Source organism: Narcine bancroftii, chromosome 1 (genome assembly GCF_036971445.1).
Source record: "Narcine bancroftii isolate sNarBan1 chromosome 1, sNarBan1.hap1, whole genome shotgun sequence".
Taxonomy (NCBI): Eukaryota; Metazoa; Chordata; class Chondrichthyes; order Torpediniformes; family Narcinidae; genus Narcine; species Narcine bancroftii.
In genome coordinates, this window is record NC_091469.1 from 163,777,707 (window position 1) to 163,794,631 (window position 16,925).

General features: G+C 44.8%; 1 protein-coding gene across 1 annotated transcript in view; it reads right to left on the reverse strand.

Annotated features, from left to right (window-relative positions):
- The window catches only part of cplane1 (ciliogenesis and planar polarity effector 1), a 248,313-nt gene that overhangs the window by 127,365 nt on the left and 104,023 nt on the right, over window positions 1-16,925 (reverse strand). The window contains exons 15-20 of the mRNA XM_069915448.1: window positions 11,674-11,823; window positions 10,891-11,064; window positions 9,107-9,335; window positions 5,121-5,287; window positions 3,688-3,905; window positions 1,870-2,034 (exon numbers count right to left, since the gene is read on the reverse strand). Coding sequence (XP_069771549.1) covers window positions 1,870-2,034; window positions 3,688-3,905; window positions 5,121-5,287; window positions 9,107-9,335; window positions 10,891-11,064; window positions 11,674-11,823 — 1,103 coding nt within the window. The remainder of the gene's footprint in view (window positions 1-1,869; window positions 2,035-3,687; window positions 3,906-5,120; window positions 5,288-9,106; window positions 9,336-10,890; window positions 11,065-11,673; window positions 11,824-16,925) is intronic.

Here is a 16,925-nt window from a genome sequence, read left to right on the forward strand (position 1 = left end):
CTTTTAGACAAACTTTACGAGCCTTTCTTCCAAAGTTCACAATTAAACTTTTCTTTAAATCAAAATATAGACGACATTTTCCTTATTCTAATATATCCTAATTTCAAAGTCTTCCAAAGCGTGAGCTGCAATATCCTAAATTTCTATCTCTTTAATCCAACAAATCAAATTCTATGGCTGTTACTTTTTGCAGTTTTAATTTGTTAACAGAACGGATAAACATTTTGCATAGCTTCGCAATAAGACTTTCATAATGATGAATAACAAATCATTTATTGTTTAAAGACATAAAAGAGATATAAAGATATAAAACGTATATGAAGATACAAAATCTTAAAGAGATACAAAACTTCAAAGAAAGGTTTCTCATGCTCACGCTTCCTTCACATGTTGTAGAATGCGAGAGCAAGTCGTGAATCTGGGCAAATATTACAACATATTACATTATAGTGTGGCGGCCCGCAATTGCGGAGATCGGGCCAGCACATCGCGCGGCAGCAGATGCGGACAGAGATCGCTAAAGCGATTCTCAGGGCAACGAACAGGATGGTGCAAAACCTGGGGCAGCATCAGACCTAAACTGGCATTGGTCAAGCTGCCCAGCTAACTCAGCAGAAACAGGCTGGGGAAGAAGGGCATTCATATGCATGGATGTTCCCGCCTGACATTGTTATTCATATGGCTGACTCAGTCAATCAGCAAAAAAAAGGTGGGAACTTGAACAGTATAAAAGCAGTCTTTCCAGTCCTAATAAAGGAGTGAAGCTTAACCTGCCATACTGTGTGTATGCGTTTCTTTGTAGCGGTCAGCTACAATGGTAACAGGCCCCTTCAGCCCACGAGTCCCTGCTGCCCAATTAACCTACAACTACTGGTATGTTTCGAAAGGCGGGAGGAAACCAGAGCCCCTGGGGAAAACCCATACATGGAGAGAACATTCAGAATCTTTACGGACAGTGCGGGATTCAAACCCAGGACCCGATCGCTGACGCTGTATCAGCGTTGTGTGGCGTGACCTGCTGAGTATCTCCAGAACATTTGTGCCTGACAATATTTGTAAGTTTGCTGAAAGCTCGAAACTAAGTGGGATCATAAATGGTGAAGAGGAGCAGAGACGTGGCGGACCTGGGGAGAGCAGGGAGCAAAGACATGGCGCTCACCCGTAGGACCCTACCACTCAGTCCATCTCCCGACAGCTCTGTACAGGCTTTAAACAGCTTGTTAAAGGAGCTGATGGTGTTTCATTTAAAATTCTGTAACCATGGGGTCTAGGCCTGTGCTCAGCAGCAGCTGTGAGGGGTTGCAGACTCTGGGAGAGCAGCGGACTGACGGAGGGCACCAGAAATGGCAAAATCACCCCCTGTTGAGAAGAAGCAGAGGAGACTACCCCAAGGACGCTCAGGCCCGTAATGTAGGTTATGCATCTTTTCCTCCTGTAGATGCTGCGTGCACCGATGAATTTCTCCGAAAGAGGGGATTGGCCGATTACCCTCATGTGGATAAAATTGTTGATTCTGAAGGGTATGGATAGAGTAAATGCAAGTAGGCTTTTCCCACTGAGGGTGGATGAGCTATAAATCAGAGGACACGAGTTGGGTGAAAGGGGAAAAGTTTAAGGGGAACTTCTTCACACAGAGAGTGATGGGAGTGTGGAACGGGCTGCCAGCTGAATTAGTGAAAGCAGGCTCAATTTTAACATTTAAGAAAAGTTTGGGCAGGTATATGGATAAGGAGGGCAATGGACTGGATGTAGGTCAGTGGGACGAGGGAGAATCGCCCGTTTCTGTGCTGCAACGTTCTACGGTTCTATGATTGGAAGAAGGAAAAGGCTAGTGGTGACAGATTAGCAGTCTCTCCTTGCCTTCCTCACCTTGTTCATGATCTTCCGGCTGTGTTGGAGCTTTCTGATGTACCAGTGGGCCGCTGGAAGGGAGCATCGGGCAGCCCTGAAGAGCAGAAGGAACCGCTGGAGGAGCCCTGACAACTTTTGCCGAGCCCCTCTCTCTCTGGATAAGCCAAGGTCCTCGCCACCGCCCTGCAGGTGAAATGGCTGAGAGTTAGTTTCGGAATTGGGGCATCGAACCAGGAGGGTGATCAGTGGAGTGCCCCATCATACTGTTCATTCTCTCTCTGTCCACACACTCTCCTCCCACCTCTCAGAGCCAGAAAAGTCACAGCTGCCACAGTACAGTGCAAACCACCTGCTGCTGGTGGACTTGAACCCTGGCCTTGTTGAATGCAAGGGGCTTATCCAGTTTCTGCCCTGCTCTGTGGTTCAGTTTAGAGTGTAACTTGCAGTTTCACAGGGAGAAAACAGTGAACAGTGAAATAAAGCTCTGACCACACTTAGAGTATTGTGTTCAGTTCACAAGATCACAAGAAAAAGGAGCAAAAGCAGGCCATTTGGCCCATCGAGTCTGCTCCGTGAAACCTCCCTGAGCTAAATTGTTCTCGCATCTAGTTCCAAGTTCCAGCCTTGTCCCCATATCCTTGATACCCTGACTAATTAGATTCCTATCAATCTCCCCTTTAAATTCTCCCAATGATCCACAGCTGCACGTGGCAACAAATTCCACAAATCCACTACCCCCTGATTAAAGAAATTTCTCCTCATCTCTGTTGTAAATTGGTACTTTTTAATTCTAAGACTGTGCCCTCCTGTCCTGGAATCACCCAACAGAGGGAACATCTTATTTACATCCACTCTGTCCAATTCATTCATCATTTGAAATGTTTCTATGAGATCCCCTCTCATTCTTCTATATTCTAATGAATAGAGTCCAAGAGCCGCTAAGTGTCCCTCATATGTTTCATTCTCATTACAGGAAGGATGTGGAGGCTATAGAGTGGGTGCAGAGGAGATTTAGCAGGATGTTGCCTGGGTTGGAAAATAAGTCTTGTGAGGCAAGGTGAGCAGAGCTGGGATTTTTCTCCTTGGAGCCAAGAAGGATGAGAAGAAACTTAATAGAGGTCTACAAGATTGAGAGGCATAGATAGGGTGAGCAGCCAGAACCTGTTTCCCAGGGCAGGATCAGCAAACACCAGAGGACATGTGTAAAAAGTGAAGGGAGGGAAGTTTAGGGGAGACATCAGGGATAAGTTTTTTTTAAAACAGAGAGTTGTAGATGCCAGTAATGCATTGCCAGGGATGGTGGAGGAAGCTGCAACAAAAGGGGTATTTAAGAGACTCTTAGAAGGGCCCAAGGATGAAAGAAAAATTGAGAGTTACGGGGTAGGAAGGGTTTCGATTTGGGTCGGTATATTTGGGTCAGCATAACATCATGGTGCGAAGGGCTGTACTTTGCTGTAGTGTTCTGTGTTGTATGTCAAGCAGGCCCAGGGAGTGTAAGCAACCAGCCGTTGGCCCAGTGATAACTTCCAAACTTCCCTGCCCTTTGAAATGTGCAGTGGGATGGGATCACAATGTAATAAAGTGCTCAGTCACCACAGGCAAAGCTTCAGGCTTCCTGGACCATTCAGATATTCACAGCCCAATCTTAAATGCTTTGCAGAATTAAACTGAATCTCGACATCATCACGGAATGCCCAGCCCTGGTGAACCAGCCCTAGCCCCTGGGCTGAATACCCGAGATACCGGCCGGCCACTAGAACCACAGTTCGTATGACCTGATGCCTGGGGTGAACATACAGCGCTTGCTGCTGTTAGCTCAATGTTTGCGAGACTCACCTCACTGATGAGGGCTGGCTGAGGACAATAGAGGGGAGGAGCCGGCAGATACAGGCCTTCGGGCACCAGTCCGGACAGGCCCATGGCAAGGTCCTTTGCACTTTGCATCAGAAGGTCAAAGGTCTGTGTCAACACATCTGCATCAGCCATCACAGCTGCCTTCAAGATCTCCTGTACCGAGTCAAACATCAAGTCTGCGTCCTCCTCCTCAATGGAATCTACAAACAACAGAGAGCAAGAGAGAGAGAGAGAGAGAGAGAGAGAGAGAGAGAGAGAGTGTGTCTATGAGTCAGCACACAGGAGGAAGATTGAAATACTCCAAATTTATCCTCACCAATGTCTTATTCAACTTTACCATAACATCCCAACTCCTGGACTCAATACTTTGATTTATGAAGGCCAATATGCCAAAAGCTCTCTTTACAACCCTGTCCACCTGTGACGCCACTTTCACGGAATTATGTATCTGTATTCCCAGATCCCTCTGTTCTACCCCTTTCCTCAGTGCCCGACCATTCACTGTGTACGTCCTTTCATTTTTGTTTGTCTTTCCATAGAACACTCACGGGAATAGCTGAAAGATGTTGTGTGCGAGGTGATGGGTACTTGGGTCTCCCTCCACTCCGCCCGCCCCCAAACATTGACATGATCAACCAGGATTGTTGCTTGAAGAGGACACAGAAAATCGATTTTGCGCTTCCTCTTCAAAGAACAATCCCGGTTCATCACATCAATGGGCGAGGGGGGGGGGGGTGGGTAGGGAGACCCAAATAATCCTCTCTGCCACTCTTATGGTCCTGTGGTTGACCTCCAATCCAATGCTCTACAGCAACTATACCACACTGTGATGCAGCCAACCAGGACATTCTTGGCAGAGCTCTTGTAGAAGTTGACATGATGGTGGCCGGTAGCCTTGCCAGCCTCAAGCTTCTCAGGAAGTGCAGTCACTGTTGCGTCTTCATGACAAGTGAAGAGATGTTGAGTGTCAGGACCCTTATCTCTTCTCCCGTCACCCACTCTCCCCCACAGATACTCTCCCCATGGACACTCCTCCCCCATCACCTACTCACCCCATGGACACTCTTCCCTGTCACCCACTCTCCCCACAAACACTTTTCCCAATCACCAACTCTTCATACCCACTGAGTCCCTTCAGTGAACTAACTCTCCCATATCACAGACTTTCCACTGCACCTGCCACAGCTCACAGTGCACTGATTAATCCACACACACTGAACATCTCCCACAGTCCTTTCAGACGTTCCATGCAATGAACCTCCCACTGCCTGTAACAATCTGACCTTTCAGGACCTCTACCCACCCACTGAATCTCCTCAGGGAGAGGTCTATCTTGGTTTGGCTCTTATATTTGTCCTCTGTGTAATTGAAAATGTCAGAGACACAGAGGATTACGGAGCCTGGGTTCAGCTCACCTGTCAGCAGTTTGCGGTTGTGGCCTGGAGCAGCGGTGGAGTTCACGGCACAACCTGGCAAAGGCATGTCTGACATTGGTGCATGGCCCAGCAGTGCTTGCAGCTTCTCCTGGAAGATCTGAGATGGGTGAAGTTCTTTCGGCAGATGGAGTGATCGCCAGCGACTTCTAAAAGGAGATCAAATTAATGAGAGGCCTGCTATCCCCATCAGAATTACGAGAGTTCAAGCTGAAACATTGAGTGTTTTTCTCTCTCCACAGACACTTCTGTTAATAGTTATGTTTTCCTATCCTCAAAGCCTCACCATCCATGTGGCACTGGTTATAAAGTCAAGTTTATTGTCATCAAGTACAACCCAAAGAAACAGCGTTCTTTGGTCCTTGGTACAAAACACGCAAACACGGCACACATACATCAAACAATACATATGCAGGACAAGTATTTCATCCATACAAATATATAAATAATTATTGATTCATGAATATGAGTGTCTCGGAGGGTCAATGTGAGCAGTTCCTTGGGTCGTTCACCATTCTCATTGCCCGTGGGAAGAAGCTGTTCCTCAGCCTGGTGGGGCTGGCTCTGATATTCCTGTATCTCTTCCAAGAGGGTGGTGTGGGTGTCAATACTCTCAGGCAGAGATAAAGGTGAATACTAATGTCAGAGCCAAATGGACATGATGAGATGGAAATAAGAATTTAAAAATGCTGGATCTACTCAGCAGATCATGCAACATCTGTTGAAAGAGAAACCAAGGTCAGATTTCTGCTCCAAAACTCCTGTTTTGCAGAACTGGGATAAATAGATAACAAGTTGATTTAAAGCTGATGTGAGGAGTGGAGAGGAAAAAGAGAAAAGTAGTAAAAACGCAGAGATGCTGGAGGAACTCAGCAGGTCTCGCAGCATCCAAAGGAGAGAGATACATTACCAATGTTTCAGGCTTGAGCCCTTCAAACCATAAAATGTTGCAGCACAGAAACAGGCCCCTTCGGCCCTTCTAGTCTGTGCCAAACTTTTTTTTTTTTGCTTAGTCACACTGACCTGCATCCGGAAGAGAGGCCTCCATATCCCTTCCATCCATGTACCTGAGCAAATTTCTCTTAAATGTTAAAATTGAACCCACACTCACCACCTTCACTGGCAGCTCGTTCCACACTCCCATCACTCTGTGTGAAGAAGTTCCCTCTCATGTTACCCCTAAACCTTTCCCCTTTCACCCATAACCAACGTCCTCTGATTTGTATCTCACCCACCCTCGGTGGAAAAAGCCGACCTACATTTCCTCTGTCTGTCCCCCTCATAATTTTAAATACCTCCAACAAATCTCCCCTCATTCTGCTATGCTCCAGGGAATAAAGTCCTAACCTGTTCAGCCTTTCCCTGTGACTCAGTTCCTGATTCTGGGCGATATCCCTCTTGTCAATATAATTCCTGTAGTTAGGCAAGCAAAACTGCACACAATACTTCTTCAAGATATAAATAAAAAAACAAACAGGAGTCTATATTAGAGTGTGATAGGGAGGAATGGGAGGGGAAGGAGTTCAGACCAACAGACAAAAGGTGTTAACTGGATATGGGTAGGAGGACAGGAGAGAGGAATGGTGAGAATTGATTGGAGGGCATTGTTTTTGGCTTTGTGAAGGGACAGAGGGAAAAGTGAAGAGAGAGTGAGACACAGCTAGAGAAAAGAAGACATCGAGAAAGACGGGGGCCTAACGGAAACCAGAGAAGTTGATGCTGATTTTAAGACATTGATGAGGCCAATTTTGGAATACTGTGTGCAGTTCTCGTCACCAAAGTACAGGAAGGATATCAATAAGCTTGAAAGAATGTAGAGAAGATTTACAAGGATGTTGATAGGTCTTCAGGAGTTGAGTTACAGGGAAAGATTATACAAGTTAGGACTTAATTCCTTGGAGTGAAGAAGAACGAGGGGAGATTTGATAGAGGTTTACAAGATTATGAGAGGTACGGAGAGTGGATGTGAGTAGGCTTTATCCACTTAGATTGGGGGAGATAAATACGAGAGGTTGTGGCGGCACACATCCTCTTGGCGAACCGGTCCCGCTTGTATCGCCACGTGGCGGGGAAGCCATAGGGAAATGGGGTCGTCAGAGGTTTCTCTCTGACTCCAGTATCCCTTCCAGCGCCCACCCTGGGCAGCGATTATGACGTCACAATGTACCAGGTAACTGAGCACCTGCTATCCTTAAAGGGGCGTGCGCTGAGTATAAATAAAAACAGTTGGTAACGACCATCGGTGTGGTGGCTGTGTTTCTTCCACTGCTCACACCCCCACAAGGTCATAGTTTTAAGCTGAAAGGGGAAAGTTTTAGAGGGAAACATTAGGAGGAAGTTCTTCAGTGGTGGGAGTGTGGAATGAGCTGCCATCTGATGTGATGAATGCGGGCTCGATCTTGAGTTTAAGAATAGATTGGATAGATACATGAAGGAGAGGTCTGGAGGGTTATGGAGGGGGCACAAGTCGGTGTGACTAGTGAAGTAGTGGTCGGCACAGACTAGAAGGGTTGAATGTCCTGTTTTCTGGGCTGTAGTGTTCTATGGTCTAATGCCATCCAGTTGTGGGGTGCCCAGTCGGAAAGTGAGGCATTGTTCCTCTAACTTGCAGGTGGTCTCAGTCTGGCAGTGACCTCTCTCTGTAGTTCTGCACTATGTACTGAGTTTTATTGCTGCACTTTGTATGGGTCGGCCAGCTGGTCTGCTCGCCGTCTCACTGCACATGTGACAATGAACTCGAATTGTTCCTACAGGTAGTTGCGGAGGTCAAGTCATTGGGTCCATTTAAGGCAGACATTGACAGGTTCTTGATTAGCCAGGGCATCAAAGGTTATGGGGAGAAGGCTGGGCAGTGGGGCTGAGTAGGAAAATGGATCCGCTCATGATTAAATGGTGGGGCAGACTCGATGGGCTGAATGGCCTAATTCTGCTTCTATATCTTATGGCCTTGTTTCTGTTGAAGAACTGCTACACCTGGAGAAGGTGTGTTAGCCCATGGTTGGTAGGTGGGAAGGAAGGAGTTCAGAGGACAGGTCTATAGGGAGAATTGCTGTGATTTTTGAAAAGATTTAAACATACAGCACGGTAACAAACCATTTCAGCCCACATGCCCATGCTGCCCAATTACACCCCCAGTTTTGAAGGGTGGGACGAAACCAGAGCCCCTGGGGAAAACCCATGCAGACTCAGGAAGAACATACAACTCCTTACAGACAGTGCGGGATTCGAATCCCATTCCCAATCGCTGGCGCTGTAACAGTGTTAAACTAACCGCTACGCTAAATGTTAGCGGAGAGAATTAAGAGACCACACTTTGAATACTGTGTTCTGTCTGGTCACCTCATTACAGGAAGGATGTGGAAGCTATGGAGAGAGCACAGAGGAGATTTACCAGGATGTTGGCTGGATAGGAGAATGTATCTTTGAGGCAAGGTTAGTAGACCTGGGACTTTTCCTTTGGAGCGAAGAAGGATGAGAGGAGACTTAATAGAGGTCTACAAGATTATGAGAGGTATAGATAGGATGAACAGCCAGGCCTCTTTCCCAGGTCGAGAGTAGCAAACACCAGGAGACATCTCTACAAAGTCAAGGGTTGAAAGTTTAGGGAAGACATCAGGGGTAATTTTTTTTTTTAACAAAGAGAGGTGCCTTGAATGCCTTGCTATGAATGGTGGTGGAGACTGGAACATTAGTGGCATTTAACAGACTCTTAGACAAATACATAGATGGAAGAACAATAGAGGGTTACGGGGTAAGGAGGGTTTAGTATTTTTTGGTAGGTATACATAGATCAGCACAACATCATGGGCCGAAAGGCCTGTACTTTACTGTAATATTCTATGTATCTGTGGATCTCAGCCTGTGTGTGAAGAAGAACGATCAGCCAGGGGAGTTTTAGGTACTTTACAGTTAATAAGCATTCCACCAGTGCGAGGTACAGCCTTGGACTGGTGTGAGTGTTGACGTACCGGGCGGCCTGGGGAACTCCCTCACTGTACAGGTTGAAGGCCAGGCCCAGCACCACGGCTGTCTTCCAGTCACCGAGTGTCCGGGCCATCCATGCCGCTTCAGGGATCAGCCTTCCCAGCAGCATCAGATCCAGCGCACGCTCCACACTCCAGCCGGTACACAGGTTCTGTTCTCGCACAGCGGCCGCCACGCGGGACTGCTGCAGAGGGACCACTCGAGGCAAGGAGCCTATCCGCGGGGATGGAAGCACAGCAGGCTGTTATTTCCGCACAGGAGTAAAACACGAAAGTCTGCAGACACTGCGGTTGAAGTAAAAACACAATGCTGGAGAAACTAGGTAGGTAAAACAGTGACCTTTATATAGTAAAGATAAAGTTACATAAACCAATGATTCAGGCTTGAGCTCCTCATCAAGGTACAAACAAAATGTAGTCAGGCACCACGACAAAATGGTAATGGGCAAAGAGCCAGGGGAGGAGCCTGGTCCCAAAGGCAGGAGGTAATAGAAGGACACAGTAGTAAGAAGGGAGAGGAGGGGTGGCTGGATAAATAGAGAGGAAGGGGGTAGAAAGCTGAAGCAAAGATGGAGGACATGAAGGGAGAGGAAAGAAGAGCAGGTTAGCAGAAAGCAGAAAAGTTGATGTTAATGCCATTTGGCTAGAGAGTGCCCAGACTGAAATTCAAGCATTGTTTCTCCAATTTACAGCTGGTCTTGGTGGGATAGTGCATGAGTATGTTAGTGGGGCCCAGAATTGAAATGGTTTCACTGGGAAATCCCTGCCAGATGCAGACAGAGCAAAGGTGCTCAGCGAAGCAATAGCCCAGTCTCTCTGGTGTAGAGAAGGCCATAAAGGGAACACAGATGCAGTAGATCATTCCCATGGATACACAAGCAAAGTGTTGCTTACCTTTGAAAGGTCTGTTTGGGGCCCCGGACTGTGGTGAGGGAGGAGGTGTAGGCGCAAGTGTGCACCTCATGTGGCCACAGAGGAAGGTGCCAGGGACATCAGGGGCAAGGTTTTTTTTTTACACAGAGCAAGTTGTGGGTGCCTGGAATGCTTGGCCGCGGGTGGTGGTCGAGGCTGGAACATCAGTTGGATTTAAAAGACGCTTTTGACAGCCACGAGGATGTAAGAAAAAGTAGAGGGTTATGGGTATGAGGTAGGGAAGAGTCAGATTGTTGGGTAGGTTTCTATCCGTTGGCACAACATCATGGGCTGAAGGGCCTGTACTGTGCTGTAGTGTTCTCTGTTCTACTTTTATTCCTCGTGTGCACCCCTTGTTTTTATCAAGGCACTGCTTAGGTAGCCTGCAGAGTGAGGAGGGTCAGTAGTAGCCACCATCCTCACCAACAATAACGGTTCCCACTACAGGGCACCGTCGCTCCCAACCTTCATTGACATCAGGCTCACTCCTTCCCCTACCCTTCACCCGCCAAATCACACCATCCCTTTCCAAGATGCCTCCCATCATCTGCAGAGTCAATGTGACCAGATGTCCTTTAATTTTTACATTTTATTTACAACACCACCCGATTCTACCCATTAAAACCCGTACCTTCCAATTACACCCAAATTAACCTACGACCATTGTACATTTTAGAATGTGGGAGGAAACTGGAACACCTGGAGGAAACCACGTAAACACGGGGAGAACTTACAAACTCTTTACAGACAGCACCGGATTCAAACCCAGGTTGTTGGCACTGCAATAGCATCAGGCTGACCGCTGCGCTAAACATGCCGCTCAGTCACCTGGAAGGCCACCCTGGAACAGCCCTTACCTGGTCTGAAGTGCAAGGGTGGCAGTACATCGACGTGATGAGGCGGAAGCACGAAGAGTGGCTGGTTAGTGAAGTACAGAGCCATGAATCGGGCCAGCGACTGGACCACTGCCACTGCAGCAACCTCCCCAACACTTGGCATCAGGGACACATCGAGGCTCAGCACACTGGGGCCTGAACAGAAGGGAAGATGCAGTCACAGTGCACACCACTGTTCCAAAACATGCACACTTATGTCCCAAAGCATAGTCACGGAATGCCCTGAATGGTATGTTCCAGAGCATACAATAGAATGTACATGTGCACACTAATGTTTCATGCACTGAATAGAGAAAATCCCTTGTATCCGCCATTCAAGCAACTAGCAAAGAAAAAACCCACTGAGAATAAATAGGTAAAAAATACGTACTTTTAAAATTGGCACGCCTCGCTGTTAGTTCACCAATCATGAACCACACAATCTCAAGCAACCACAAAATAAACTTATCCAGCATCTACCAATCCCCATAGGTGCCAGATATCAGGGGTTTTACTGTATCCTGAACTCTGTGCACTAAAAAGGTACACACTATCCCAAAGCCAAATGTACCAAAATATACATATTCTGTCCCGTAGTGTACACACTGACCATTCCAAAATATGCACACTGTCCCCAAAGTCAACATTCTGTCCCAATTTCTACACACTAATTGTCCAAAATCTTGACACTAACTGACCTAAAGTGCCTACACAGGAATGTCCCAGCACATCCCCAGACCATCTACATCCCTGTTGGAGTCTCACCTGGAGAGTTGTTTGTTTGCTCTGGTCTAAACATCTGCCTGACAAGCTGCTCACAGAAGTCCAGTGCAGCACTCAGGTTGGACAGGTACAGGTGAGTGTAGAGAATGGCCAGGCAGTATCTGGTCTGAAGGTAAATCAGTCTCCTCTCTTCTGCAACGAGAAAAGCACTGACGACTGTCCAACACTAAAGCTCATCACAGGAGTTCATGCAAGAACAGAAAGTTAAACAATGGGGGAGAGTGAGAACTGGATTCGACAACGGCTGGATGGGCAAAGCCAGAGAGTAGTGGTGGATGATGCTTCTCAGACTGGAGGCCTGTGACGAGTGGGGTACCTCAGGGATCGGGGTGGGACCCTTGCTATTGGTCATCTCCATCAACGATCTGGATGATAAAGTGGTCAACAAAATCTGAAAATTTGCAGATGATGCTAAGATTGGTTATGTGGTGGACAGTGATAAAGGACAGCAGGAACAAGGGGCTGCAAAATGACAGCTGGAATGTAATGAGAACAAGTATGAGATGCTGCACTTTGGGAGGACTATCCAGGAAGGACTCACACGGTAAACAATAATGAACTGCGGAGTGCGTTAGAACAGAGGGATCTAGGAATACAGATGCACAATTCCTTAAAAATGCCATAGATAGGGTTGTAAAGAGAGGTTTTGGATATTGGCCTTCATAAATCAAAGTATTAAGTTTAGGAGTTGGGATGTTATGGAAAAGTTATATAAGACTTTGGCGAGGCCAGATTTGGAGTAATGTGCACAGGATTTGTCACCAAACTACAGGAAGGATATCAGTAAGATAGAAAGAGTGCATAGAAAATTTACTATGATGTTGCCTGGACTTCAGGAACTGAGTTGCAGGGAAAGGTTAAACAGAAGGACATAGACAGATTAGGAGAATGGGCAGTGAAGTGGCAAATTAAATACAATACAATGTTGGACAGTGTTCGATATTGCACTTTGTTTAAAAAAAATAAACAGGCAGGCTATTTTCAAAATATAGAGAAAATTGGGTCAGGAGCCCAGAAGACTCCAAAACCTAGCAGCAATAGATATTCACCAAGACAAATGGTTAGTTAAACTTAAGTTGCTTTTAATTATCTTTAAACATGAAAACAGAATCACATTTTAACTTATCACTATTAACTTAACTAACCTAGCTTAACCCCCCTCTAATTCTAAGCACATGTGTATGTAATATGTGTGTAAGTTTAGAAGTTTGATTCACAGTCCAATCTCACTTCTCATTCCTCCAAGTTTACTGGTCGCAGGCAATTCCTATACTGTGCACAGAATTTAACATTTTTGAAGTTCATCAGGCTTTGGTGCTTGAAAGGTAAATGGTTACCACTCAGGAAGGTTCTTGTTGATTTTCAGAGAGAGATTTGTTGTTCACTGGACACCCACAACTGATTCCTTGTAACCAGCCGCTTCAGTGTCTTGCCAAAGAAACCTGCCCCATCAGAGTTTTCCAGATGATAACCTCTTTCTTTCAGATCACCACAGAGTTCCTTTTTGTTTCCCTTATTTCAAGTGAAACATTAGGCAGCCAGTCCTCTCCTCTCGTATGAATCACAAGGGCTTTGATCAGGCTGAACTAAGCACTCACAACCCGTCTTCCACAAGTTTGCCAGACTGTCAAACTGCAGAACAGAGGAAGCCTGTTTTACTCTCTCTGCTTGCAAAACCACATGACCCTCTTAGAACAGCAAGTTCCACTTCAGACAGAATGCAGCTCCGACGAGTTCTTTCATCTGTTGCCTTCTTGTAAACAACAATCCAGTAGTGAAGTCTCTTGGGCACTCTCCAAAGCTTTTGCAAAGGCTCTTGGTGCTGGCCTGTCTAGCAATGAACAGAGCTCCAGTATTTTAAATGAAATCTGTTTTAAAATGCTTCCATGTGACCTACACTACAAAACCTGCTCCAATTTATCTCCCAAAAACATATCTATATTCAATAGAAACACAACATAATCTGTCACACTTTCCCTTACAAAGGAATTTTAACGAGTTAAAATTCAGTTAAATCTAAACTGTCTTTAAAATCACTAAAGAGATAACAGTTTACAATATATAACATGTTGTAACGTTGAGAATATATTTTTCAAAACATGATTAATTTTAACCTCTTGACAAACAATCTGCTATCACATTATTTGTACCTCTGATATAATTAATTTACAGATTATATTCTTGTAATATTAAACTCCAGTTTAACAATCTTGTATTTTGATTCTTCATTTTATTCAAAAACACAGAGAATTGTGGTCGGTAAATGTCACAATTGGGTCGTGAGAGATACCGAGATATACATCAAAATTCTGCAGCGCAAATATTATAGACATCGGTTTCTTCTCAATAGTGAAATAGTTCCTATATATAACAATTACAGCACGGAAACAGGCCATTAGGCCCTTCCTTTGATGAACATTGAATTTTTTTGAAAAGTAGGGATCTAGATGATCAATTTCATCATGTTTTTGTAATAAAACTGCACCAACTGCCCCATCACTGGGATCCACTGCTAAAGCAAATGGTTTGTCAAAATCAGGAGATTTTAAAACAGGGCAATGGCATAGCATCACCTTTAAATTTTCTAAAGCTGACTGACAATCTTTAGTCGACACAAATTTCTCCCCTTTCTTCAAAAAATTGGTTAAAAGATCAATCTCTGCAAAATTTCCTGTAATATCCTGCCATTCCTAAAAACCTTCTCACTGCTTTCTTGCCACAGGAAATTCATAAATTGCATTCACCTTAGCTTGAATAAGTGCAACTTTGTCATGACCAATTACATGCCTAAGTATGTTACAGTAGCATTTGCAAATTGACTTACTGCTAAATGAACAGTTAAGTTTGCTTTGGATAATCTTGCAAACAATTTGTCCAATTCCCTTAGATGTTCGCCCCACATCCCACTTTTTGTCATCAATAAAAACATCTGTATGTTTTAACACTTGGATTACCGTATTAATCATCCTTTGGAATGTTGCAGGGGCATTTTTCATGTCAAAAGGCAACACCTTATACTCGTATTAACCGGATGGAGTTACAAAAGCTGAAACAATCTTTCCTCTCTCAGTTAAAGGCACACACCAGTAATCCTTCATCAAATCCACCTTAGTAAGAAATTTAGCTTTGCCACTTTTATCAATACACATCTATTCTAGGAATAGGATAAGCATCTGTTTTAGTTACTGAATTAACCTTCCTGTAATCTGTACAGAACCTAACAGTTCCATCTGGTTTAGGTACCAGAATACAAGGAGAACTCCAATCTGAGTTTGAAGGTCTAATAATATCATTTCTCAACATATATTCCACCTCCTGATCCATGATTTTACTTTTCTGAGTGTTTATTCTATATGGCTGTTGTTTTATGGGACTTGCCTCTCCCACGTCACATCACGATAAATCACTGATGTCCTCTTTGGCACATCAGAAAACAAATTGGTATATTTCAAAATTAATTATTTCAACTGCATCTGTTCTTGTGACTCAAGATGGTCTAACTTTTCCAAAATTGCTGAGTTAGGCAGGCGCACAGGAACTGTGGTTTCTTTCAGGTTACTCTCACAAGATTCTGTTTCCATAATCTTATAATCCATAACTTCCTCAACCCTATCAATGACTAACACCTCAGATACAGATTGTTCTCCACTACCCATATCCTCTAAATAAGGTTTCATTAACAATTCACCCTTCAAGTCATATTCACAAGCCGTTTCTTTAACCTCCTGTTCACTTACTGCTTTGTCCCCTGAAGTCAATAAGATCTGTATCTATTTTCTGTTGCTGAATGACAAAGAGAAATCTTTACTCTCACAATTAACCTGCTCTTTCAAGACTATTTTCGAAGCATTAGGCAAGTCTCTATCAACTGGATCTTCCTCTGCCCTCATCATTTTCTTAGTCACAGACCTTATTACAGCACATGAAGGATATATCTCACAATCCTCTCTAACCTCATCCTTACTAGGCTGGTTTGTTAATTCCAAAATTGACCCAACTTTATCCTCTGCCAAATCATTGCCTAATAAAAATGAGAAACTTTGCATGGGAAACTTTGAAATTACTCAGACTACAACAGGTCCTGTAACTAATTCTGAATTCAGCACTATGTTGTGAAGAGATATTGACTCTACCTCACCTCCAACACCTCTAATCAAAGTCTTCTCCCTTGTGTCAATCTTTTGATCAATTGTTAAAACATTTTCCAACAACAATGACTGAGCAGCCCCAGTATCTCTAAGAATTTTAACTGAAACCTGTGATTCCCCCTCCTTAACTGAAACCAAGCCCCCTGACACAAAAGGTTTGAAAACATCCATGACACCTTTACCAGGTTTGGAACATCTGCTCTCCTTAAATTCAACTGTCTGAATACGCGCTTCCAGTAAAACCTCCTTTTCTCATCTCTTTTTCAACACTAGACAATTTGTAATAACATGACCAGGTTTCTTCCAAACATGACATACAAATCCAGAAGTTCTCCCCTTTCCCACCTTACCTTCATCTTTTCCACAACCATATAACAATTACAACACGGAAACTGGCCTATTTGGCCCTTCTAGTCCGCACTGGTCCAAGTACCTAGACAAATTTTTCCATTCTCCTTCTTGGCCTTCTGCGGGGATTGCTCCCTCTGTGATTCCTTCATGCACTCATCCCTCACCATCCATCGCACCCCCAGCACCCCCCCCCACCCCGTGCCAACAGGAGGCGCAACACCCGTGCATACACACCCCCCCCCCCCACCACCCCAGTCTGGGGCCCCAAACAAGCCCTCCAAGAGAAGCAACACGTACATCCAGAGGACTTATCTACTGCATCCGGTGCACCCCCCGCGGCACTCTCCACACCGATTAACATTCTCCCCAGACTTAATTTCAGGTTAACTAGTCTGCTCCACATTAACCTTCTGAACAGGGTTATTAATCTGTTCCACAGTAACTCTCTGAAAATGCCTACAATTCTGAAATGTATTTTTGTGTATTAGGGCAAACACGTCCGCTCATCTAGCTGTTTGCCCACATGTTCCTATGTCTCTCTCATCCAGGTCTAATTTAAACTCATTTGGGACACACCTTTTAATTTCCTCAATTAATATCAATTCTCTCCATCTGTCAAAATCATTATTTATTCCTTTTGAGGTCAAAACATACAGATTTTCCCAGAGTAAAATCCATACAAGATTGGTTCCATGTTTTCACTAAACTCCTAAACTTTTGTCTTTACACTTCTGG